Source organism: Euprymna scolopes, chromosome 2 (assembly GCF_053919585.1).
Source record: "Euprymna scolopes isolate OS-2025 chromosome 2, ASM5391958v1, whole genome shotgun sequence".
NCBI lineage: Eukaryota > Metazoa > Mollusca > Cephalopoda > Sepiida > Sepiolidae > Euprymna > Euprymna scolopes.
The window spans coordinates 119,063,689-119,088,813 of NC_136483.1; the positions used below are offsets into that span (position 1 = coordinate 119,063,689).

Genomic DNA, 25,125 nt, shown 5'->3' on the forward strand with positions numbered 1-25,125 from the left:
TCATTTATTACATTACAAATTCCCTGTATCATTACTGCTAAGAGTAATTAATATGGAATTAATAGGGAGATATGGTTTAATAATTTGAACATTAAAATATTCTCCACAAAGCAAATGATTGGAGTTATTTGTATAAATTTAACTTTTCAGTTGTGAAGCTAGTGCATCTTTGGAAATGTTCCCAGCCCGGTAGATAAACAAGTCATTTCATTTCATAATAGTACTGTCTATGCAGTAATCGGTGTCTTCCAAAAAGTAGCATTATTGTTTATTTAAATGTATATAATAAATAATAAATTCGAAAGTATTTTCTTAAAACATAACTTGAGGATATTTCCGACTATTTTAAGTGTTCAATAATAATAAAGATGTTGAGTAGCTACAAAAACGAAATTATGGAGTTAGAGTTAAGATCAAAATAAAGTTACATTTGTATAACTCAACATATTTTCTTATTGTTAATGTATACAAGTATTTATGTGCAATTTCATGTGTATGCATTCGGCATGTGCATATATATATATATATATAATCTGATAAAATATTGAGAAATTGGTGGGAAAAGTGATTCACCTCAATAATACAATCAAATTCACTAATATTTCATCTTTATTTATCAAAAAATGTTATTAGAATTAATTTGAAGTTTAATTACAAATTATAAAAACTACAAGCAATAGATGTGAGGAGATGAAAAGAAACTAAACAAATGACAATTTCAATCTGATGAAATCTTTCCATAAATAAAGACAAAATATAAGCTAAGCACATAAGTTTGTTTTTATTTGTGCACTTGTTCCACCTATTTCTCAGCATTTTGTTTATATATATGTGTGTGGTGTGTATGTGTGTGTGTTAATAATGGCATACATATAAATTAAATCATAAAATAAAAGAACAGAAAAATTGTCTGTGTACATAATTAAAATCTTGGAAAAATAATCCATCTACTTGATGGATAAACACATGATATTGGGTAAAAAATAACACCGAAGACTATCATATATATATATATATATATATATATATATATATATTCAAAGTGTTTTGTTATTTTACAAAATTTGCTCGATATTTAAGAAAATTTAAATTTCTAAACAGCAAAATGATAATTACACCAAATATTGTCAAAGATATAAACATGTGTCATGCTGTATGAAATCTGACAATAAACAAAAAAATATTTGACCAAATACTACAAAAAATAAAAATAAAACAAAAAATAATTTCCATCCGAACATTGTATGAGGCATGAAACGTACATAAAAAAAAAAAATGGCATCTATGATGCGATTTATTTGTTGTAATTTGTCATCATTTTACCATTGAAACCAGTGTACACATGTTGCCAAATTGGAATGAAAGGAAATTGAGGTAATATTGGCGGAAACGTCAAGTTTTTTTTTTTTTGGCAACCAGGAAGGGAGGAGGAGGTTTGGATGTATGGACAAGTTTCCGCACACTAGTAGAATTTTCCAACGTCAAAATCGCGAACTGAATGGTACGTCGTGATCACAGTGCGGTTGTACAAAACTTTACCATTGACTTTTTCAAATGATGATATTGCTTCCATTGCCTTTTCAAATTTTACAAAAATCTGGAAATAGAAATATATTTAGATACAAACCACATAACGATTATATTAAACGAAAATAGAAATATGAAAGGGTATAATAAAAAAAGAATAAAGATGAAAAAAAAAAAAGAATAAGGTGAAAAAAAAAAAGAATAAGGTGAAAAAAAAAAAAGATAGTAAGCAAAGTAGTGGTTGATTAACAATTCAGAATTCAGTTTTTAAGCTGTTGATGCCGGCTGCTATAGCTTCACTAGTTGAAAAATTTTTTTTTTTACTCTTTTTCACTCCAAACAAAGCAGATTGTCACTTGGAACATAAGGGGTTAATATTTGGAATCATGTCTAAGAGGGGAATGTGGAAAGCTAAGTAAGGAGACGTTTGTAAGGAATTCCAAAGTCTAGCCGTTCAAGGGAAGAAACTATTAGAGTAGAAAGCTTTCCACACCTAGGGACCTCAACGATGAAGGAGTGAGATTTTGATGGTTGTTGGGTTGGTCAGGAGTACATATGTCAAGGAGGCACAAGTGCTATGAGTTTATCAGAGCACATTCCATTAAAGTACTTGTAAAACAAACCCAGCAATGCAACATTGTGGCGATGGGACAGAGGTCAGAATTTGGCTGATGGTGTGAGGTTTATTAGATTTGAGATTCTTGAAATCAAATTTGAAATAGAAATAGTATTTTTTAAATAAATTAATATTGTATTTACTTTTTAAAGTTACATCAAGATTTTATTTAATACTTAGAATAATTTTTTTTCAATGCTCGAAGTATCTAACATTTTTTTTAGTAGTGTGAAGTTATTTATTTCCCTTCCAAGGCAAGAAGATGAGACAAGATCAGAGAGTAGAATTGAGACTAGCATCCTAAAGACAGCACTCTGACAGAACAAAAATTACCTGGGTAGCCTTGTCAGCATTACCCAGTAAAACCGCCTCAGGTGATTAGCAATAAACTAACCTCTTCTCAAAGGGCAAAAGGTAAAGCCTGGGAAAATGGACTAATTTTTATTTAGTAGTGTGTATTTGCATGTATTTGCAAGAGTCAGTAATAGAAGCCTTTCATTAAAGAAATCCAGGCCGTTCTGGCCTTTGATTCAGAAAGCCAGTTATTGTAGTACCATTAAAGGTTTGACTTAGTTCTCCAAAAAGAATGGTGATTGGATAGAGATGGTGAACCTTATTGTATACTCAGAATTCCATGGTCTATAATGATACCAATGACACTAATAATTGATACCAATGACACTAATAATTGATACCAATGACACTAATAATGATACCAATGACACTAATAATGATACCAATGACACTAATAATGATACCAATGACACTAATAATGATACCAATGACACTAATAATTGATACCAATGACACTAATAATTGATACCAATGACACTAATAATTGATACCAATGACACTAATAATTGATACTAATGACACTAATAATTGAGAAAGTTGTTAACTTACAATTCCTTTTCCTGGCCCTTGCTTTGGTAGAACACTTTGAACAATGTTGCCAAATTTGGAACATCGAGAAACCAATTCATCTTTCACAACTATAAAAATAAAAACAATGAAACAAACAATATTAAGAGAAAACATCAGAATCATTATTTAAGCAATTGTGATCACCGTTTCCATATTTAATACAACCATATGAAATGTCTGTTAAGTCAAAACTATATATATATATATATATATATATATATATATATATATATATATATATATATATACACATACATAAATGGAAAAACCAAAAATTGTTTATTCAACATTTTGTTTTTATTTCAAAATATTAAGAGGACTGATTTGAAAAAAAAATATCATAGAATGTTTTGGAGTTTGTTTTTTTTTTTTTTTAATTTTTTTAAGGTAAGAATTGACGATTTAGATTTTTTTTGTATTATTCTGGCTACTGTTCTCATCTCGAGTATTATTGTTATGGTTTAACCGATGTAACCTCTGACCTTCTTCGGATGTATGTTGTCAAACTTGAGGATCTTTCTGTCAATGTACGAAATTTCAAACAGTATCCTTCATTTAATTCACAGGGGGGTAACATGTTCTCTTTCCATTAACCATGACCAAATGGAAGTTTTAATTCACAATTGCATAGTATCACCCCATACTGAAGACTGGACCTTCAACTTCCAAAAGAGCATCACTCAGAACTGAATTTTACTTAGTACTTAATCTATTATACCACAGACACTGAAGAAGCTCAAAGTTACATTGTCTGTAACATTGTGAGAATAATGTTCCAGATGAGAAAAGTAGTTTGAATAATCCAAAAGCATGGAAGTCAATATTTGAAAATATGTGGTGCGTTTATGATGTGAAAAGATTTTTTTTTTTCTAAACAAATTCTAATGCCTGTGTATCATGTATCATGCGGAAAAAAAAAATTTTACATCATAGATATACCACATATTTTCAAATATTAGCTTCATCGAGAAATTTTAAAATAAAGATGAAACATTTTTGGAAATATAAACAATTTTCAGTTTTTCCTTTTTTTTAATTATATTGGATTATCTATATATCTAGAAAAGTGAGAATGTGCGTGTGTGAGGACAACTCTCAGTCTATATACTCAAATTTTTGTTCTACAGACTTCTTGGAATTTGGTATAAAGGGTAGTTAGACATGTGAAAACTTTTTAATCGGTTTTCATCCAGAAAAAAGGGTTGCTAACAGGTCAAAATTGGTACTTGGGATCATCAAACTTTTATCTGTTTGTCAATTGTTTCACAACTGCACATGCACAAAATGTTCACGACAGCTTCCTTATGTTAAGAATAAGTAGGTCTGAAAATACTTTTTAAAGATCATGGCAAGTTGGCCTAATGGTTATCATACTTGACTCACTGTCTTTAGCTTTTGATTTTGATCACAGCTCGAATATTTTTTTTTTTTTTTTTTTACTTACAAAAAGTGAACAGTTTAGAAAAAAAACAATACTCGCATGCACATGTCTCAGTTTCTTTCCGTTTTATTTTTACTTCATATTTTTTAAAAAGGAAAATAACATTACATTTGATACTGGGCAAGCCAGATACATCTGCTAGTTATTTCGATTATTATATTTAAGTAAACAGCTAACATGTCACATTTTTTTTTCCTCCTTTGCAGTATGAGTTCGAGCCTGCCTGCCTACTCCCCCTTTTTATTTTGCGCTCAATTTTCCTTTTTTTTTGCTTAACCAACATCCTTACACACACTTCCACTTTCTTTTCTGCCTTCGTGTCCTGAGTTCGAGCCTGCCTACTACAACTTTTTTTTTTTTTGCTCAAGACACACCAACAAACACCTGAGCAAAGCCGACCACCCAGACTAGTCAAATAGTAAAAGCAAAAGTCGTAACAGTTGGCTGACACATCAATCATATACAATACATAGCCGAATTAAAAATGATGACGAATTAGCGATCAAGAATTCATTCTTTTTGTTCTAATAAAATGTTTAACAATCAGTAATTATTACCATCATAAATGGAGGTTACGTATTCAATCAAATTTATTTGTAAATAGTCTAGCATCCACATCCTATCTTCATAAACATTTCTCACCTATTCGTTTATTGTGGAATCTGATTTGGGACAATTAAATCAGAAAAAGTCATAACTTTCTGGGATATCAGAAATATTTATACCTATTTTCCCATGCAAAAACGTTTCTTTTGGGTGTATTTTTTTGTTTTGTTTAAAACTTAATTTTCCAATGATAAACATTTTTGGATTTTAAATTATCAGCAAAGTTGCCAGTCGGTTTGCCTCAAACTCTACTCTGGGTCCAGAAAACCACTCCTTCCCTGATTTTCTTTTGCAGACAGAAACCACACTAAATGATCTGAAAATCAGTGCATGATATCATAAAAAACCTAGACACCTCAAAAGCATGTGGAGCTGATATCAACCCGACTATACTATTAAAAAAATGCTCCGGTGAGGTTGCTCTAGTTCTCTCCAAACTCTTCAACAAATGCCTTAACAAATCTTGCTTTCCTGACTGCTGGAAAACTGCTTCTGTGGTACCAGTTTACAAGAATTCTAGCGAGAGAACTGACCCATTAAATTACTGCCCCATTAGCCTCCTTTCTTTTGCCAAAATATTTAGGTCCATAATTAACCAAGCTTTAGTCTATCACTTTTTTTTTTTTTTTTTTTTTTTTTTTTACACAGTGATCACCACTTATCAAGGCCCGGAAGCCACTCAAGGATAAGGGTTATTGCAAGTACATTACGTTAGTGTGGAGATTTGATGAAGTGTTTACTTAAGGGGGCGGTTCATTAGGAATTTGTTAACATTGGACTTGAAGACATCCAAGTTGTAGTCCGGTGGGAAGCAGGCAGACGGAACATAGTTCCACAGGCGTGCAGTTCTAAGAAAGAAGCTTTGTTCATGGAATCCGTGTTTTGATTTAGGCACAGATATAGAGTGGGAGAAATTTTTCACAGTGGATTCAGCTAGACGGGTGTTTTTCGTGAAAGATTGGCGAGGGGGGAACAGAGATTGGAGTTCAGACGAGCACCTGCCATGGAAATAACGATAAAACAAGGATAGGCTCGCAACGTCTCTTCTGTGGGAGAGAGGTTGCAGGGTAGAGAAAAGGGCATCCCCCACTAAGCCACAAAGTCTATTTTGTACTCTGTCAAGGCAGGATAGGCTGTTTTTAGCAGCTCCTGCCCAGATATGGCAACAGTATTCCATCCTTGGACGTTCTTGGCTTTTATATAGATAGAGAATTGCATCAGTAGTGAGATATCTTCTGGAGCGGTAGAAGGATCCCACCATCTTTCCAGCGACCTTGGCAACAGACTTGATGTACGTGTTCCATTTCAGATCAGGAGTAAAGGTCAAACCCAGAAGCTTGTCAAAACACGGCACCTCACCCAGACGAGAGCCATCCATCACAATTGATGCCAGATGGGGATCAGAGCGTTGATGATGTAAGGATAGGAGTTTGGTTTTGGATGCATTAAAGGTAACCAGCCACATCTTCCCCCACTGTACCACGCGCTCGAGATCAGAGGAGAGAGAATCAGAGAGAACTTTGTCATTTACAGCCTTTGATGTGTTGCTGTAGATGGTCGTGTCATCAGCATAGATGTTAACGAATGATTTAAGTATGTGTTTAGGGAGGTCATTGATGTAGATCAGGAAGAGAGTTGGGCCTAGGATTGACCCCTGAGGTACTCCAGCATTTATATTGCAGGCCTCCGATTTTTGTCCATCTACCACTACTCTTATGAGCCTATCGGAGAGAAATGATTTAATGATTGAAAACATTTCCAGTTATACCGTAGCTGGAAATCTTGTGAAGTAGACCTTTATGCCATACCTTGTTGAAGGCCTTTGATATGTCAAGAGCAATTGCCCTAGAAAGGAAGCCTTTGTCAAGAGATTCACTAATCCTGTGGGATATAACCGTCAGCATCTCTGCAGTAGATCTTGCAGAGCGGAAACCATATTGTGTGTCACTAAGAAGGTTATTCCTGCTGAGGTGGTTGACTATTTCTCTATTTAATATGGATTCCAGCAACTTACTCATAACACACAGGAGACTTATTGGTCTGTACTGAGAGGGAGATGACTTATCACCTGAATTCTTAAATACAGGACAAACTGATGAGGTCTTCCAGGGAGTCGGAAAGCACTTCTCCTTAAGGCAGCGCTTAAACAGTTTCGTAAGTATGGGAGCAAGTTCTGGTTGAAGCTTTTTTAACACTATAATTGGGATGCCATCAGGGCCAGTTGCTTTACTGGAATCTAGGTTCTTGATTAGCTTGGCGACCTCATGCAAGGATATTTGTATGTTACCTAGTTTGTTCTGTGTTATAGGAGGAAATATGGGGAGTTGATGGCCTTCGTCCCATAGGGTAGAATTAGCTGCAAAGTTCTTTGCAAATAGTTTGGCCTTGTCTGACGCTGACGAGATGACCTCTGGTCCATTGATAATGGTTGGGATAGAACACACACTTCTGTTCAGGATCCTATTTGTTATTTGCCAAAACTGGTGGGAACCAAGCCGCTGATCAGCTACCTTGGATTTAACAGACTGGGCATATAACTCTCTTGCATTTTTTATTACTCTTTTACAGTGGTTGCTGGCAGTCCTGAAAGCAGCTTTAGTCTCAGTGCATCTATTACGTTGGTAGCTATGGAAAAAGTGATTTCTGTGCGCGATAGCAGCAGCACATTCTGGGGGAAACCATGGCTGGCTGTTAGGTTTTTGTTGGAATTTTTTAGATGGTATGAATTGGTCTATGCCTACAATTAACCATTCGGTCAGATCTGATACTATAGAGGACACTTCCTTTTTAAACATGGAGTGCAGAGGTAAATCACCTTACACTTCTGTCAGACCAACAATATGGATTTAAGCAAGCCCGTTTTACTGCAGATATTCTAACTGTAATCTCTGAATGTATATACCATACACTAGACAAAGCCGGGGAGGGTAGAGCAGTAGCCCTGGATATATCTAAGACTTTAGACATGGTATGGCAGGATGATCTTCTCTGGAAAATCAGATCATACAGTATCACTGGACGAATACTTAACATAATTAAATCCTTCTTAAATAAAAGAATCCAGGTTATCCTCGATGGTTGTACATCTAAACAATATGATATAACTGCAAGTGTACCTCAGGGATTAATCCTTGGCCCTTTATTACATAAATGACCTCTCTGATAAAATTGTCTCTGAGATGGGTATATCTGCTGATGACACCACACTCTATAACAGGCACGAGAGGAAAACAAATGAACACATATTTAAGGCAATGACAAACACTAGAAGAATACCTCCAATCTGTAGTGGAATGGGGACAAAAACGGATGGTTACATTCAATGCTTCCAAGACTAAGCTTGTTTCCCTTAATAATTACAAGAAACCTTCTCAACCACCAATAGCTATGGCTAGTAATACATTACCTGAAAGTACTTCATTCAAACTCCTTGGAACACGAGTTGGAACAGATATATCAAGGGCATTGCCAGGGCTGCTGCGAAGAAGGTGGGCTCTCTCTACTGTGCCAAAAAGTCACTTACGTCTACAAGGCCACTATTCGACCATGTATGGGATGTTGTTGTCACATGTAGGCTGGTGCATCTGCAACTAGTCTCTCACTCCTGGACAGGGTTCAAAAGAGAGTTGCTAACTTAATTGGTCCTGAACTGTCAGCTGGGCTTCAGCCTCTGTCCCATCAACAAAATGCTGCATCCTTCTGCCTGTTTTACAGGCATTTTAATGGTAGATGCTCCGACGAACTACAAGCCCTTGTACCTCCTCAACGTAAATACCCCCGACAAACCCAACAAGCAAAATCCCACTCTACACAGTAGAGATCCCCAGATGCCAGAAAGCCTTCTACTCTAATAGTTACGTCCTCAGAACTGCTAGACTTTGGAATTCACTTCAGAGTTCCTGTTTCCCCAGACTGTAGTTTAAAAAAATGCTGAAATTCAAATGTAATGTGAATAGACATCTTGCTTCCAAACTCCCTAAATAACGCCCCTGCAATTACAATCCAGACAGTAGCCCCCTACATCAAAGTAGCACTATGCCTTGTTTGGGGTAAAAATGCAATAAAATTTTATTTTTTTTTTTAAATCACCTCCTTCACACACACATATTTTTTACATTTTGGAAAATATATGCACATATTAAATGGGTTTTTACAGTAATCCGAAAGTAAAAAATAACTCTATAAGTAAACATTTAGAGGTTTTAAAAGAATTGGAATCAGAAATTGTACCGGAATCAGTAATTTTGAATAGAATCAACAATTGTATTGGAATCCAGAAAATATTGAAATCATCCCATCACTAGTATATATATATTTATATTAGGCAAAATATTGACACATACATGCCTGTGTGTTGATTTCATTGTGTCAACATTTGGATTGCTTTCTTTATTTCATTTATACATTCTGTCAGATTTTCATTCAGTAAATATATCTCACATACGACAATTGAAATGATAATATTCTTTCAATGATATTAGTTTCTAACTGAACACAATAGGACAGTAAGGATTTGAACTCAGTAGAACCGATTCCATAGTCACGAATCACACATCCTCTTTATTATTGACATATTTCTTCTGGTTATTTACCCTGTTACCAGAGTGAAGTGTGAATTAAAAAATATAAGAATGAAAATGAATGTTACCTTGATGAAGTTCTGGTCGCTCTTCGTCAATTGCATTGAGAATTCTAATAACACATGTAGGAATCAGCAGTAAGTCATAGAAAGATGGTTCTGACAAAAGAAAAGAGCAGAAAGAAACAACACCATTAACACTAGTATAGACATATTCAGTTGCCAGGTGCTTGAGAAGTTTTCTTTTATATGATCTTGCATTTAAGAATTCAGGTGATAAGTCATCTCCCCCTCAGTACAGACCAATAAGTCTCCTGCGTGTCATGAGTAAATTGCTGGAATCCATATTAAATAGAGAAGTAGTCAACCACCTCAGCAGAAATAACCTTCTAAGTGACATGCAATATGGTTTCCGTTCTGCCAGATCTACAGCAGATGTGCTAACTGTTATATCCTATAGGATTTGTGAATCTCTTAACAAAGGCTTCCTCTCTAGGGCAATTGCTCTTGACATATCAAAGGCCTTCGATAAGGTATGGCATAAGGGCCTACTTCACAAGATTTCCAGCTACAGTATAACTGGAAATGTTTTCTTGATCATTAAATCATTTCTCTCCGAGAGACTCATAAGAGTATTGGTTGATGGGCAGAAATCAGAGGCCATCAAAATTAATACTGGAGTCCCTCAGGGGTCCATCCTGGGCCAAACTCTCTTCCTGATATACATCAATGATCTCCAAAACACATACTTAAATCATTCGTTGACATCTATGCTGATGACACGACCATCTATGGCAACACATCAAAGGCCGTAAATAACAAAGTTCTCTCAGATTCTCTCTCCTCTGATCTTGAGCGCATGGTACAGTGGGGGAGGAGGTGGCTGGTTACTTTTAATGCATTTAAAACCAAGCTCTTATCTTTACATCATCAACACTGATCCCCATCTGGCATCAATTGAAATTGGTGGCTCTCATCTAGGGGAAGCTCCATGTTTTGATAAGCTTCTGGGCTTGACCTTTACTTCTGACCTGAAATGGAATATGTACATCAAGTCAGTTGCCAAGGTCGCTGGAAAAATGGTAGCATCCTTCTACCGCTCCAGAAGATATCTGACCCCTGAAGCAATTCTCTATCTGTATAAAAGCCAAGTACATCCAAGTATGGAGTACTGCTGGCACAACTGGGCAGGAGCTGCTAAAAACAGCCTATCCTGCCTTGACAGAGTACAAAATAGGCTTTGTGGCCTAGTGGGTGATGCCCTTTCCTTTTCCCTGCAACCTCTCTCCCACAGGAGAGACGTTACAAGCCTGTCTTTGTTTTATCGTTACTACCATGGCAGGTGCTCGTCTGAACTCCAATCTCTGGTCCCCCCCTCGCCAATCTTTCACGATAAACACCCGCCTAGCTGAAACCACTGTCAAAAATTTTCCCCACTCCTTATCTGTGCCAAAATCAAAACGTAGATTCCATGAACAAAGCTTCTTTCTTAGAAGTGCATGCCTCGGAGTTGTAATGCTTTATTACATTTGGTTTTGATGTGATTGATGTGTGGAATGAAATTTTGTTTTTTGTCAAAAATGATTCCTAGGTGCTTGTGTTCATTTACGAATGGAATTTTTTCGCCTTCAATCTATAAGGTTGGGTCAGGGTGAAGTTTGCGTTGGTTACAGAAATGGATGCATTTTGTTTTAGCTTTGGAGAATTTGAAATCATTTTTAGTTGCCCATTTATTAATTTTATTTATGTTATGTTGTAGTTTTCTTTAAATAGTGTGAGTGTATTTAGATCTGTAGCTGATTGAGCAGTCATCTACATATAAGGAGCTATGTATATCAGGAGAGAGTTCTTTTATAATGTTATTGATTTTTATGTTAAAGATAGTTGTTGATAATATGCTGCCTTGGGGCACTCCTTGATTTTGTGGGTCTGATAAAGTTGAGTCTATGCGAACTTGGAAAGATCTGTCTGTTAGAAAGTTTTTTATGAATTCAGGTAATCTGCCTCTTAGTCCGATGTTGTGGAGATCTTTTATGATACCATGTTTCCAGGTAGTTTCATATGCTTTCTCAAGATAAAAAAAAAACTGATGTTACGTGTTCCTTATTGATAAAAGCTTCTCTGATATAATTTTCGAGGTTAGTGATGTGGTCTATACATCCTTGATTTTTTTGGTATCCACACTGGATTTTAGAAATTATTTTGTTGTCATCTAGATACCATATAAGACGGTAGTTAATCATTCTTTCGAACGTTTTGCATAGGCAGCTTGTGAGAGCTATTGGTCTGTAGTTTTCTGGGTTTGATGTATCTTTTCTCAGTTTGGGTATTGGTATTATTGTCGCATTTTTCCATGAAGTTGGGAAATCTCTTGTTTCCCATATTTTATTATAAATTTTGAGAAGAAGTTTTAATGATTTGGGCAGAATTTCTTTGAGGAAGCTGTAGTGCACTTCATCTGGTTCTGCAGCTGAGTTATGGGATTTTTCTATGGCAGTTTCTAGTTCATTGAGTGAGAAGATTTCATTGTAAGGCTCTTGGTTTTTGGAGTTAAAGTTTATTTTGTACTTTTCTTCATGTTTCTTAAGTATTTGGAATTGTCTATTGTAGTGTTTTGATGATGAGTTTTCAGCTAGTGTATTAACAATATCTTTTTTATCAGTTATTTTCTGTTTATTTGTGAGAAGGTGTTTGATTGGATTCGGATTATATTTTCCAGTTATTTTCCTAATCATTTCCCAGACGGTTTTGAGTTTAGTGGTGATATTGATTTGGATTCTTTAATTGTTTTTCGAGTTTTAGCTCTTTGGCATTTGTATTCTATTAAGTTGTTGGTTGTGGGTTGTTTTTTAAATTTTCTTAAGGTTTTATATTCTGGATTGAACCATGGTTTGTTTGTTTTTCCAGCCGGAGAATTTTTGGGTATGCATTTTTTGGCTATTGTTATGAGTACTTCCGTGAATTCTTCTATTGTTTGGATTTGATGTTCTGTTAGTTTTAGTGAACAAAGTTCTTTAAATTCGGCCCAGTTGGCTTTGTTTGTGTTCCACCTGGGTATGTGGTTTTGGATGGAGTTACTGCAATTGATTATAATAGAGAAGTGATCACTTCCACAGGGTTCTTCGTAAGTGCTCCATGTATAATCCAAGAAACTTGATGGATCACATATGGTAAGATCAATGGCACTAGTTGATCCGTTTGTTGGATTTAAGTATGTGGGATTTTTTTGATTGAGAAGGCACAAGTTATTTTTGTTAATTGTTCAATTTTGTTTCCTTTTGAGTTTGTGACTTCACATCCCTATAACGTACTGTGGCAGTTAAAGTCTCCTAGAAGAATGAACGGTTTTATTAAATTTTCTAGTTCATTTTCATTTATTGGTTCATGAGGAGGGAGGTATATTGGCCAGATTGTGATTGTTTTGTGTAATGTGACTTGAGTTGTAATTGCTTGGAGATTTATTTTGACAGAGAAATTGCTTTGAGGTATGTTATTCCTTACAAGAATTGAGGTGCCTCCATTAGCACGAAGGCCTGTGTTATGGAAATAGTTGTATTGTTCATAGTTTGGTGTTTTGAAATGGTTGTTTTGTAGGAAGGTTTCTTGTAAGCAGACAATGGCTGGGTTGAAGAGTGAGATAAGTATAAGAAGTTCATTACAGTTAGATCTTATTCCACGACAATTCCATTGGCTAATTTGTTGTGTTTTATTTCTATCCATGAGGCTGTTTAGTTTTCCTCTATTTCCATCTCTTTAGAAGTAGAGGGCTTATCTTTTGTTGGAGTTTGTGTCTTTGGTGAAGTGCTTTGCTGGGTTTTCTCTTTTTTTTTTGTTTGGATCTGGACGTTGATCTGGATCTTGCTTGAGATGTTGCTGTTTTGGTTTCTTGTTCATTTTTTCCCCTCTTGATTACTTGTGTTTGGTTTCTTTTTTTTATCTAGGGTGTTTTCGGTTTCCATTTTTTCGAGAATTTGGAATCTATTTTGAGTGTCTATTGTTTGTTTTTCTTCTTTTCTGGAACGTTCTTTATTTGCCGTTTTATCATTGCTTATGTTTTTATTAATTTTTGGTGGTTGTTTTGTTGGTTTCTGTGATAATTTTTTTAATGGTTCTGTTGTGGATGGAATATTATTTTCTTTGTTTGGATTTGTTATTTCTATTTTGTTTCCTAGATTTGAGTATTTTTCTTTTAGGCTATTTTGAAATTCTGGCCATTCTTTAATATTTAATGTAATCAGTTCCCTATATTGATCATGTATTTCATTATGTTGGCATGGTTTAGTTGTCTTTTTTGTTGTCTCAGCATATGTGTTGTCTTTCATGTACGTCTCAACTATTTTTCTGGCTTCTGGAAAGGTTGTGTTTTTTTGTACTTTACTTCTATAATTTCTCTTTTTTTATATGTTTTGCATATTTTAGAGAAGACCAGGTGATCTTTGCAGTTAGCGCATTTCACCTCATTTATGCATTTTTCTTCAGTGTGGTCAGGCTCTTTGTTGCCGCATTTTCCACATATTTTTATTCCTTTACAGGCTTCTTTATGATGTCTATATTTTTGGCAATGGAGACATCTTAATGGAGCTGGGATATATTGGTCTACTTTTACATTTAAGTAGCCAATTTTTATTTCTTTAGGTATTGTTGGTTTGTTAAACAATATATATGTGGTGGTTATTATTTTATTGTTTCTTTTTATGTTTATGCGGATGTGGTTGATTACTCCTTGTTTTTCTAATTCGGTTTTTATTTCTTCTTCAGTTGCTAGTGATAGTTCATAATTTTGAATTACTCCTTTCGAAGTGTTTAGTGTTTTATAGGGAAAGACTTTGCACATGGAAGTTCTTCATTTTGAGTAGAGATTGAGCATCTCTAAGATTGGTTATCTCAACTATTTCCATCTTTTGTTTTTTTTTTTTATCATTTTTGGTTTACTTTTTGTGGATAATGTTTTTTCTATTAGAAAAGGTGATAAATTTCCAAGTTTTTTTATTTTTGATTAATTCAATAACGAAGAATCATGGGAAGTTTCCTTCGTCTATAGTTGGAACGGTTTTTCTAGTTTTGAATTTTTGTTCTTCATCTGAGCTTGAGAGGTCAGAGTCAGAGGAATGGTTTCTTTTAAGGGTTTTGAGGGGGATGCATTTCTTTTTATCAGCCATGGATTTTGGGATTTATTTTTCATCAACCACGCTCCCTACTCACCTCAGAGTCCAAAATTGGGGCATAGTAAGGGGGAAACCCATTCGCCTTGACCATGTCGGGGCTACGTGGAAGATATACTCTTTTGGTAAGGAATTCTCAAGCACTATATTTTCTGTTCAATATGTCCTCAAAAAGACATTTGTTCAAATGGAGTGTTGAGTTCTGGTCTTTCCAATTGATTGACCCTTGCCACCACCTTCTAGCACTTACTTGTTTGCCTATTTTTTGTAGTGGGAGAAGAAAATTAAAAAAAAAAGATGGGAGTACCTTTAAGTTTCATTCTTTGTTGTGGTAGTTGATACTTTGGGTGTAAGTGCTAGAGCTTGGCGTGACTGGCCGATTGGTCGGATCGGGCCTCTCCGACCACTCATCTAGCTGAAGTAAGGGTTGAAGTAATGTGTTGCAGTGCCTAAACTTATGCACTCAGGTCTAGGTTAGCTCAATCACCAGGATCATGTCCTAAGGCATTACGGGTAGCAACCCACAGCTAACTGGTGCCCCATTGAGGGATTTTTACCCGGGGCAGGGGGCAGTCGGCTTATTCTAGTGCCCTACCAACAGGGCAAAAAAAAAAAAAAGGGAGGGGGAAGAGGGGGGACGATGGGGTTGGGAAGTAGGGAAGGAAATGGAAAGGAGAGGGAAGGGGGTTTGTTTTTGTAGAACATAATTAAGTTTTATAAAAGAGAATAGAAAACAAAAACAGAGAATCGATGTAGGTGTATTTCATCTCACGAAGCCAATAGACGGCCTGATTTGGTGTTTGTTCTGTTGTTAAACAGACATAGTTGGTTTTTATCTAGAAAATTTTCAATAATTTTACCTCTTCTGCTTGTTTGTTTGTTTGTTTCCCCAAAGTTCATTGTGGCTATTAAAGTCACCCAAGAGGATAAAAGGTTTAGGGAGTTGTTGGATCAATAAGTTCAAGTCTGTTTTATTTAATTTTTTGTTAGGTGGCAGATATAGGGTGCAGATTGTTAGTGGTTTTCTTAGACTGATGGTTACTGCAACGGCTTGTAGTGTTGCATTCAGTTTGGTTTCGCTTTGAATAATATTATTGTTAATTAGAATGGATACTCCTTCGGAAGCTGTTTCCTTGTTTGTGTATATAGTCATAGTTTTTTTTTTTTTTAGGTCTTCAAGTTGATTATGGGTTTTAGTATTGGTGTTGATATAAGGTATGGATTAAGTGTAAGTTGTTGAGGGTTTTCAATTAGCTTTGTTTTTTTTATTCTGTTTTTGGCTTGTCTTCTGTTTGGTCTTTTGTTTTGTTTTTTTTTTGTTTGGGGATCTGGAACTGAAATTAGTATGGGACCTTATGTCCATTTTGTTTTGGTTTTTCTTTTGTTTTGACAGTGATTGATGGGGGACTTCTTGATTTAATGTTTCTGTTTGTTGGTTTGGGTATTTATTCGGTTTCCATTTCATCTTCAGTTTGATTTTTAGGGATTAGGGTTCTAGATCTAGAGTTTGAACGGAACCTTATAATTGTTTTGTTTTGGTTTTTCTTTTATTTTGATGATGTTTGATAGGAAGATTCTTGTTTTCGGGTTTTTGTTTGTTGACTTGGATATTCAGTCTCCATTTCATCAGGTTCTGTTAAATTTTTTGTTTTGAGAGTATTTCTATTTTTTGTTTTGCTGGTTTATTTGGTTTTAAGAAAATTTGTTCTTGGGAATATTGGCCTTTAAGTGGGGAGGTTTGGGTTTGGGAGGAGACAAATACTTTATTGGGTTCTTTTCTAGTTTCTGAAAGTGTTGTATTTTTAGTTTTTTTTTTTTTTAAGTTAAGCAATTCGTTTGGTTCTAGATGTACCAGTTTTTAATAAGTTTGTTGCTGGTTGGTGGGATTTGTTTTTTTTTGCGCGTTTTATTTCTTATGACTCCTTCCACTATTCTCTTCGCTTCTAAGTAAGATATTTTTCGTTTATGCTTTGTGGCTAAGATTTCTTTTTCAGTTTTCCATTGTTCAGTTTTTTGAATAAGCAGGGTTTATACATTTGGACTCGCAACATTCTTGTTCATTGTGACTTATTTCTTTAGAGCCACATTTAGCACACGTGGGATGACCTCTGCAGGCAATTAGATGGTGACCAAATTTTTGACAGTTGAAACATCTCAGAGGATTTGGGATGTATATTTCAACTGGTTCTATGGTGTAACCAATTTTAATTTTAGGTGGAATTTTTGGAGTGTTAAATGTAATAATATAAGTATGGGTTGATATTTTTTCTGAATTTTTCTTTATATAGATTCTTGTTTGCTCAGTTCGTTCTGGATTTCTTCTGGTGAAGCAAGTGATAGTTCCCGGCTTCGGATAACTCCTTTGGATTGATTTAGTCTATTGTGTGGAGTGACTTTAATGTTAATATTATGGAAAGTCTTCATGTTTTCTAAGTTTAGGCTTTGGCTTATTGTCTCAATCTCGATTAATAGGTTACCGTCTTTTGTTTTTTTAACCATTTTTGGGTTTATTTTCCTGGTTAGCACTTTTTTGATGAGAAAAGGGGACAATTTTGACATCAGAGTTTCATCCAGTGATTCTAATATATAGTACTTGGGGAAATCTGAATTTTCCTCACTTTCCGAGTCCGATAAGAAGCGTTTGGGCTTTTTTTGTGTTTTTTTTTACATAAATATGGATAAGAGTTTCGTTGCCTATGTTCCCCACCTACCTCGGAGCCTGATATTGGGACTTGTCAAGAGGGAAACCCATTCACCTTGACAGAGTTAGGGATACACAGGCAGTATACTCAGTCAAGTAAGAAATACCGAGCATCTGTCCTTACTCAAATTTCACTATCAAATCTAGAGTGTTTGCAGCCATGTCGGAATTGACCCTTGGCCAGCATTTTCAAACGGGTGAAGTTTTGTTAGTTTCTATGGTTTTGTTTGAGAGGATTTCTTTTACTAATCTTAAAATTCTCAGTTTAGTCCAAACCATTGATAGTAGACGTAGGGCTTCACCTGACCAGCCGATTGATTGGATCGGGCCCTCCGACCGACCATCCGTCCGTCTAACAGAGGTAAGGGCCAAAGTGATGTGTTGAGAAGAGGAGGTTCATGAACTCGTCCTCCAAGACCTTCAATCACCAGGATTCTGTTCCAAAGTGTCATGGGTTGCCAACCACGGCCAACAGGTGGCCCTATTGATGGACTTTTACCCTCTGCAAGGGGGGGGGGGGCAGTTGATGTATTCTAATACCCCACCGACAGGACCCCAAATACTAGGATAATACTAATTTCAATCAAAATGGGAACAATAATATTGTGTGATCAGCATTCATGCAGGTCACCCATGAAAGGTTAACATGTTTTATTTTATTTAAGACTTGTAAAATATAAAAATTAAAAAATAGAAATAGTAATATGGGATTCTATAAGGATACACTTTGATACATTCTTGGAAAATACTAAATGTGCTTAGAGAATTATTTCAGTGTTACTCCTTCCCACCAAATCGATGCCTAGAATATCTTTGGAAGCCTAACCACAAAATCGATATAATAAAAGGTAAATAATAAAAATAACTAATATGGGGTTTGGGAGAAAAACAGCATTACTTATTTGTCATCTGGAAAGGAGCAATATATCCAAAGATTATGAAGTTTGAGTAGGGCACTTACTATTAGTTTAAAAAATAAAAATGCATATATATTATAAAAATTAACATCAGGCGAACTTTGAAAAATAAGGGAGATATTTCAATTTCTCCTGTTTTCAGCCATATTCTGACTATCAGTATGAAGAAAGTAGCGAAATATACAATTTTCTGTAAAAATTACTTTTACATATAAAAATAATTATCTATTTGATCAAGTTTCGAAATTTTGGAATATATTCCTATTTTCAAGATAACAATTATGTAAGTAATATTATTTTTGCTTAAAAAAACATATTTAACTATACATCGTAAAGAAGCACCTCTTTTTTATTTTGGATGGTTTGGTTCTTAAATGTATTAGCTTTTTTTTTTAAAGCCAAATTTCTGATTTTTTTCTATAGATACTTTTCATTTAATACATGAAGAATGTGTGAAAATGTAAAAGGTTATCATATCTGTTCAGTCTCAAAAGACAATGGATACCCCCTGTAGGGGTAGCTGTGCATAAAATTGTGAGGCAAGGGTTGCACAATATCCAACCACACCTCTCCTGAATCGGCACCACTTGAGTCTAGTGGAAAAGAGAAATCCAGGATGAGTTAAGCACATACAGCACCTGGAATTCCCAAATGGGCACCCCATTTCAGTATTGAACAGGCCCAACATTGTTTAACTTTGGTGATTTAACAGGAACCGGTGTGTCAATGTGATTATGCCATATGTGTATAAGCTATAGATTTCCAAATTCTATTCAAATTTCGAAGGGTAATGAAGTAAATTATTATTTTATCCAACTTTTTTTAAACAAATGATTGAGATCACTAACTTGAAAAAATGTGTCATTTCAATTTTCATAAGTTTGGTTTATAAAAAGAGGAAACTTAAATAATTTATACACAAGTAACCTTCCTTCATTCTTGGTGTCCTCTCTTTTGAATGATTTTGTTCAGTATAATTAGTCAAAAAGTGATATATTATTAATTACCCAAAGTTTAAAATGCTTACCACCTTGACATGTGCTATATTCAGGATGTGGTTGCAAATTACACAGCTTTTGCTTTGCTATAAACAAGCAGACAATCCTTCAGACCAGTGGTGAGGAACAGTCAAAATGTTCATGAAAGTCTCATAAAAAATTAAGTTGCTGAGAGATTTTTGACTAAAATCAAAATGTCACATCAATCCTAATATTTCACTTCATCTATTCTCGGTCATCTAAACTGAGGCAAGGTTTATTTTTTGTCCCAATTTTTTGGAGGAGCTGGATTTTCTTCATGTTAAAAACAAACCTTGTGTTTAACTACCCTCGTAGGGAGGTAAGTAAATAGGGACAGGCAAACAAATACCGTGGCGAAGATAAAAAATGTAATACTTACCTAAAGGATAAGAGAAAAATGGATGATGTTGTGCTGCCTGACTTGTAGGTCGGTCACAGCCTTTGCATTGAATCACACTAAAGTAGAAAAAAAAAAAAACGGATAAAAAGGTGAAGTTTTCAGTTTGATACCTAGTCACTGCATTTTATTTTTTTGCCTCCATAAGATTAGTGTATATCTTATTTTTGGAACTCAAAGAAAGTAGGCATTATTAAAATAAATCACTGCAATATTCTTTCATAACATTTCATTTACAATAATTATAAATAAAAAAATATGCCAATTATTTTGCTGTATTTGCATTACGATACCATTTTAATTTCAATCTAGCAATTTAGTTATTTTTTATCAATTATTTTGCCCTTTCTTTTAAAAATAAATTTACTTTTAATTTTTCAACAATTTTTTTTTTTCATAATTCAAAAGATTAGTGCATGTTTTACCAAAAAAAATCAAATAATTAGACTAATGGAAAATAGTTGTAGATATCTCAGGAGTAAACACTAAATGTGCTGTTGAAAAAGAAAATGATTTTTTTTGTTGTAGGGTGGGGAGAGATATTCCTGTTTAGTTTTCATACATGTGTTTTAAAGAATTCAAAATATATAAATAGAAAAAAAAACAAAAAAAAACTGGCAAGGCAATGCAAACCTTGACAAGAAAGATTGGCATCGAAGTGGTGAGTATGAAAGAAGTACTCAACAAGAATCTTTGCTACTCCTCGTATAAAGATTGAAAAGGGTTAATTACTCACCATTAAAACCAAAGAGAACAGTCTTAAAAAAGTCAAAAAGACAAGAACTTCAACTAGGACTAATTACATAACATGCAGAATGGATGGCTAATCTACAGTCTACAGAAAATCCTATGTATAATGAAGACCAAGTTCCCTCTAACCGTGATGGTCTTTGAGCATGTTTTCAGTGAAGATCACATAATACTACCTCATATCAGAGAAAATGGAAATTGAGTTGCTGTCCATTATTAAGTGCTGAATGAAGAGGTTGGCTGCAGGAAGAAAGCCATACTTGTAGCAACAGGGTTCAGCTCTGTGTCACATCTCTGGGGAAACCCAGAAGTGGTTCTCTGAATGCTTCCAGGATTTCACCAAACCCAACACCTGCTCTGTCCCATACTCATCTGAGTGCAACCCCATGGACTATTACGTTGTGTAGGGTGCAATTAAGAAAGGCACCAATCATACCATCTGTGATATTAATTATCACGGTGTTCAAGCATCTCTTGAAGGTAGTGTGTGCTCCCAGTTATTTCTTTCCAAAAAGTTTTAAATTTGTCTCAAACACCATATATATATATATATATATATATATATATATATATATATATATACATACTCTAGCCCGGTGTTTGGAGGTGTGTATGTAGGAAGGGGGGGGCCTGTTTTAATATTATAAAAAAAAAAACACGATGTTATAAAAATTTGGAAAAACCAAAACAAAGCAAACCCGCGAACAAATGTAAAATGTAAAAGAGGAAAAAAGTTTAGGTAGGAAGACAGGCTCGAACCCGAAGCATTGAGGCTAAGGCGAAAAAAAAATGCCTGACACGTTACCTCTATGCCAAAGAGACAATTGAGAACAGATAAAATTAACCCTTTAAAAACATGCAGGTGGTTGAAACTAACGTCAACGTTTTCTAGGTCAAATATGACGTCATTGTCGTAGTAGCAGGAGGAGGCCGGCTTTAGGGTGAAGGAACACCCACACACACACCCACCCACCCATTTATTTTAGCTTTTATATTTAAAAAAAGAAAAAAAATATAAAGTGAGGAAAAAAGGGGAAAAAAAAAATAAATTTATAAAATGCCACAAGTAACCCACAGAATAACTGGAATGTAAAGTCGTATTTCACCCGATGGAAAAATGCCAATCCATATTTTTTAAGCAACTAAGAACTCAAATCGGTGTTCCTCGTATATTCCCCTGTGGACGTATCCACAGCAGTGTTAAGTGGTCACGGGCGAAGTATGAATCGAATAGAGAGAAAAGATTTTACAACTTCCATTGATTCTAACCGATTGTGGCAGTGATCTCTCACTGGAAATGTATAGAAATGTACGAATATCAAGGAACTGTAAGGGTAGTTGGCCTATAGCACACCTCAGATCCTGTGCTGAAGTGTGGGGACATTACATTTGAATGTAATGTTGTGATTTTTAATCCTATTAAGGTCAAACCCACACAGGGAAAAAATGAGTTAATTTTATATATATATATATATATATATATATATATACACACATTTTATTAAATATGTCTATTTTATAATAATCATTTGTTTTTTTTATATATTCTCACTTTTAATTATTTACCTCATTCATCTCATTTGTCTTTTATGATGTCATCAGTGTGCATCATTAAGCAAACAGATTTCAGAGATTTAGTACTATACTAGACCTCCAGGAGTCTATATGGTTCATCTAATAGATGATTAGTTCTTTCACCTTTACTGACTTTTCGGTTGGATGATGTCATCATTTTGTGATGCCATCTACTGTGCACGTTTATCACACATTTGTTTTAATGGATGATGTCATCTAGTGTACACAACAACAAACAAAGTTTTCATAATATATGTATGGATAAATATAGATCATCAGCAACAATGAATGACACAAAATGAAAAGTTGCCAACAGTTTTTTATTTTTATTATTTTTTCCATTCATCCTTTATGACATCATCCATTTTTAATTAAATTCACAAACTTTTTTTTTTGATAATCATTTTTATCCACTCTAGCTTCGTCTTCTCTTTTTTCACTTTTAATCATTTATTGGATTTACTTCCTATTGCTATTTTTTTTTTCATTTGCCCTTTGTTTACATTATACAGTGTGCATGGTAACTACAAGCAAGCAAAGTCCACAGTTTTAGTAGTAGTAGCTGTTATATAGCTTTGTATAGGATTGACTCCAAAACTAATTAACAGATCATTATGAATTTTTAAACCCAGCTATTATACAGGATACAAATGTAGGCTATGATTAGTTTTAATTTTATGCAAAGGAGGTAAAAGAGGCAGAAGTCCATCATGAAAATTCAGACACTTCTGATTATTTGGAAGTTTTAACAATAAGTATTAAACATCAATATTCCCCAAAATTTAAATTTATTGAAAGTATTTTTAAGGGTTTTTAGAATACATACTATGTGCACAGCCTTCCAATTTAAAATATTTAAGATTTGCATTGAATTGATCTAAAGAGATCAATTAAGAGTCTGTAGATTTCAATTTCATCAGAGGATCCCTTCAATTTAAGACGAAATGCTGTAATGAATTTGGATCAAAATTAAAATAAAAATTTTAGACATAAGATTTAGTATCATATGATTTTAATCTTTGTAAAGGAATATAAAAGTGGCACAAAACTGTTGTTTGAAGAATTAATTTTATTAATGCTGGGACAGGTATTTTTGTAGTGTTTATATATATATACTGTGATGTAAAATCATAGCAGGGTCATAATGTAAAAAGGGCTAAACGACCCCCCACCCCACCTCTAAAGAGTTAAGTCAGCTGATACCCACTCCTACATCCACCCATGAACACATAGCAGAAACAGTTCAGTCAGAAATCCTCACCCATCTCTCTCATGTTCTCGAAGGAAAAGATTATAACATAAGTGGGCAATTCAAGAGAGTGAAATATAACAGTATCAACACAAAAAATGAAAGCTACGCACAACAAAAAAGATTTTCAGAGAATTAGTCTGTGCATTAGCCAGTGCTTACAACGGACACTCAAAAAGCATGGTGTCTTGTTAACCGAGCTATAATATGAACCTGCAGCATATCAACCTACATGCTGTGTGCCCAACTTATGTGAAGATGATAGAAAAGGAGCAACAATTCAAGTTTACAGTTAGGAACCATAATGGCATTGCGAATACTGTGTTGAATATGACAAAGGGTTACAGAATTGTCTAAATACAAGTTGAGGTGTTTGTTCAATGTGAAGGTCCCTAGACTGAAATAATGCTTATTATTTTTTGTTCTTTGTGTTTACCCCTTCTCTTGGTCTATTGAGTGTTGTATATAAATTTGGAGAGATTGAACTCTCTACTGTAATAAAAATATTCTCATGTATAAATCTGTGATTATTCATGTGTTTGGTCATTTTTGCTATTTGTGTGCCTCACTTGGATATATTTTGAGGAGAACTGATCTTGAATCAGCGTGTCACGAAGGCTGTAAATCTCACAGCTAACATATCCTTTCATATTTTTTTTATTCATGAGTCATGAGTTACATGCAACATAGGGAGGAACTACCAAGCACTACTCATAGATTTTGCACAAGGGACCATGTCTGATCACTGGTTTGTAAGAATATGCATATACATATATAAGAATAAAGAGAAAAGTCCATACCCTGAGACTAGTTTTTTAAAGGAAAGACAAACTGGCATCATTTCTTCAGTTGCCAATGTCATTGGCTCCTTGGAGATCTTGTCATCTATCATCTGGAGGGCCAATACACCATATTCACAACTTTCTACACCTCCAAGCTGAAAATAAGAATACAATCAATCAAAAGAATAATTCATTTTTCAGTTACTATATTTTTTCATCCAGAAATTAAATAACTATTTTTAGCATTAGAAGGATTTAATGAAAGTGCATCTATAAGTTGACATATATATTCTCAGTATGAAGTTAGCTTTGACTAAATCAAGAAAAAATTCCTACAGAAATTTTACACTAGTATCTATTCAGTGGAAATTGAAGAGCTTTTACTTTTTCTCAGAAACTGCTAAGCTGACCTTGCTGAAATCTTTATGATAAAATGCAGTGAACTAAGTATTATGGAATTCATTTGATTCACAGTTAGAGATAAATAGAGATTAGCATTTTATGCAAAATGAGAAGAATCAATTAGATATTGATATTCGACCACCAATTAGATATAAAGCACTCTTTATAAGTCAATGAGCTATTTGGCAGTTTTTATCAGACTAGGAAATCTAGTTAAAGAGATTTTTTCTGACAAAATACACTGTCTATATACAATGCATGTTGACATTTATAAAATAAATTTCTATTTCTTCATTTTGTCGACATGATTCAAGTTCATTATATAAATGAATATGTAGGAGAAGAGTTACTAGCACTTTTAATGTCATTCATTATTATCAGACTGAAAAAAAGAAAAAGGAAAAACGTTTACCAATTTAAAAAAATGAAAGTTTGAGTAAAATGAACAATCTACTGGGATTGATGATTATTAATCTAA

General features: G+C 34.4%; 1 protein-coding gene across 1 annotated transcript in view; it reads right to left on the minus strand.

Annotated features, from left to right (window-relative positions):
• Positions 1-1,223: 1,223 nt before the first annotated feature.
• Positions 1,224-25,125, minus strand: part of LOC145294946 (serine/threonine-protein kinase Kist-like) — a 50,246-nt gene continuing 26,344 nt past the window's right edge. The window contains exons 7-11 of the mRNA XM_080141424.1: positions 24,264-24,400; positions 19,872-19,948; positions 9,763-9,852; positions 3,047-3,135; positions 1,224-1,597 (exon numbers count right to left, since the gene is read on the minus strand). Of these exons, the coding sequence (XP_079997550.1) occupies positions 1,463-1,597; positions 3,047-3,135; positions 9,763-9,852; positions 19,872-19,948; positions 24,264-24,400 (528 nt within the window). The 3' untranslated portion in view covers positions 1,224-1,462. The remainder of the gene's footprint in view (positions 1,598-3,046; positions 3,136-9,762; positions 9,853-19,871; positions 19,949-24,263; positions 24,401-25,125) is intronic.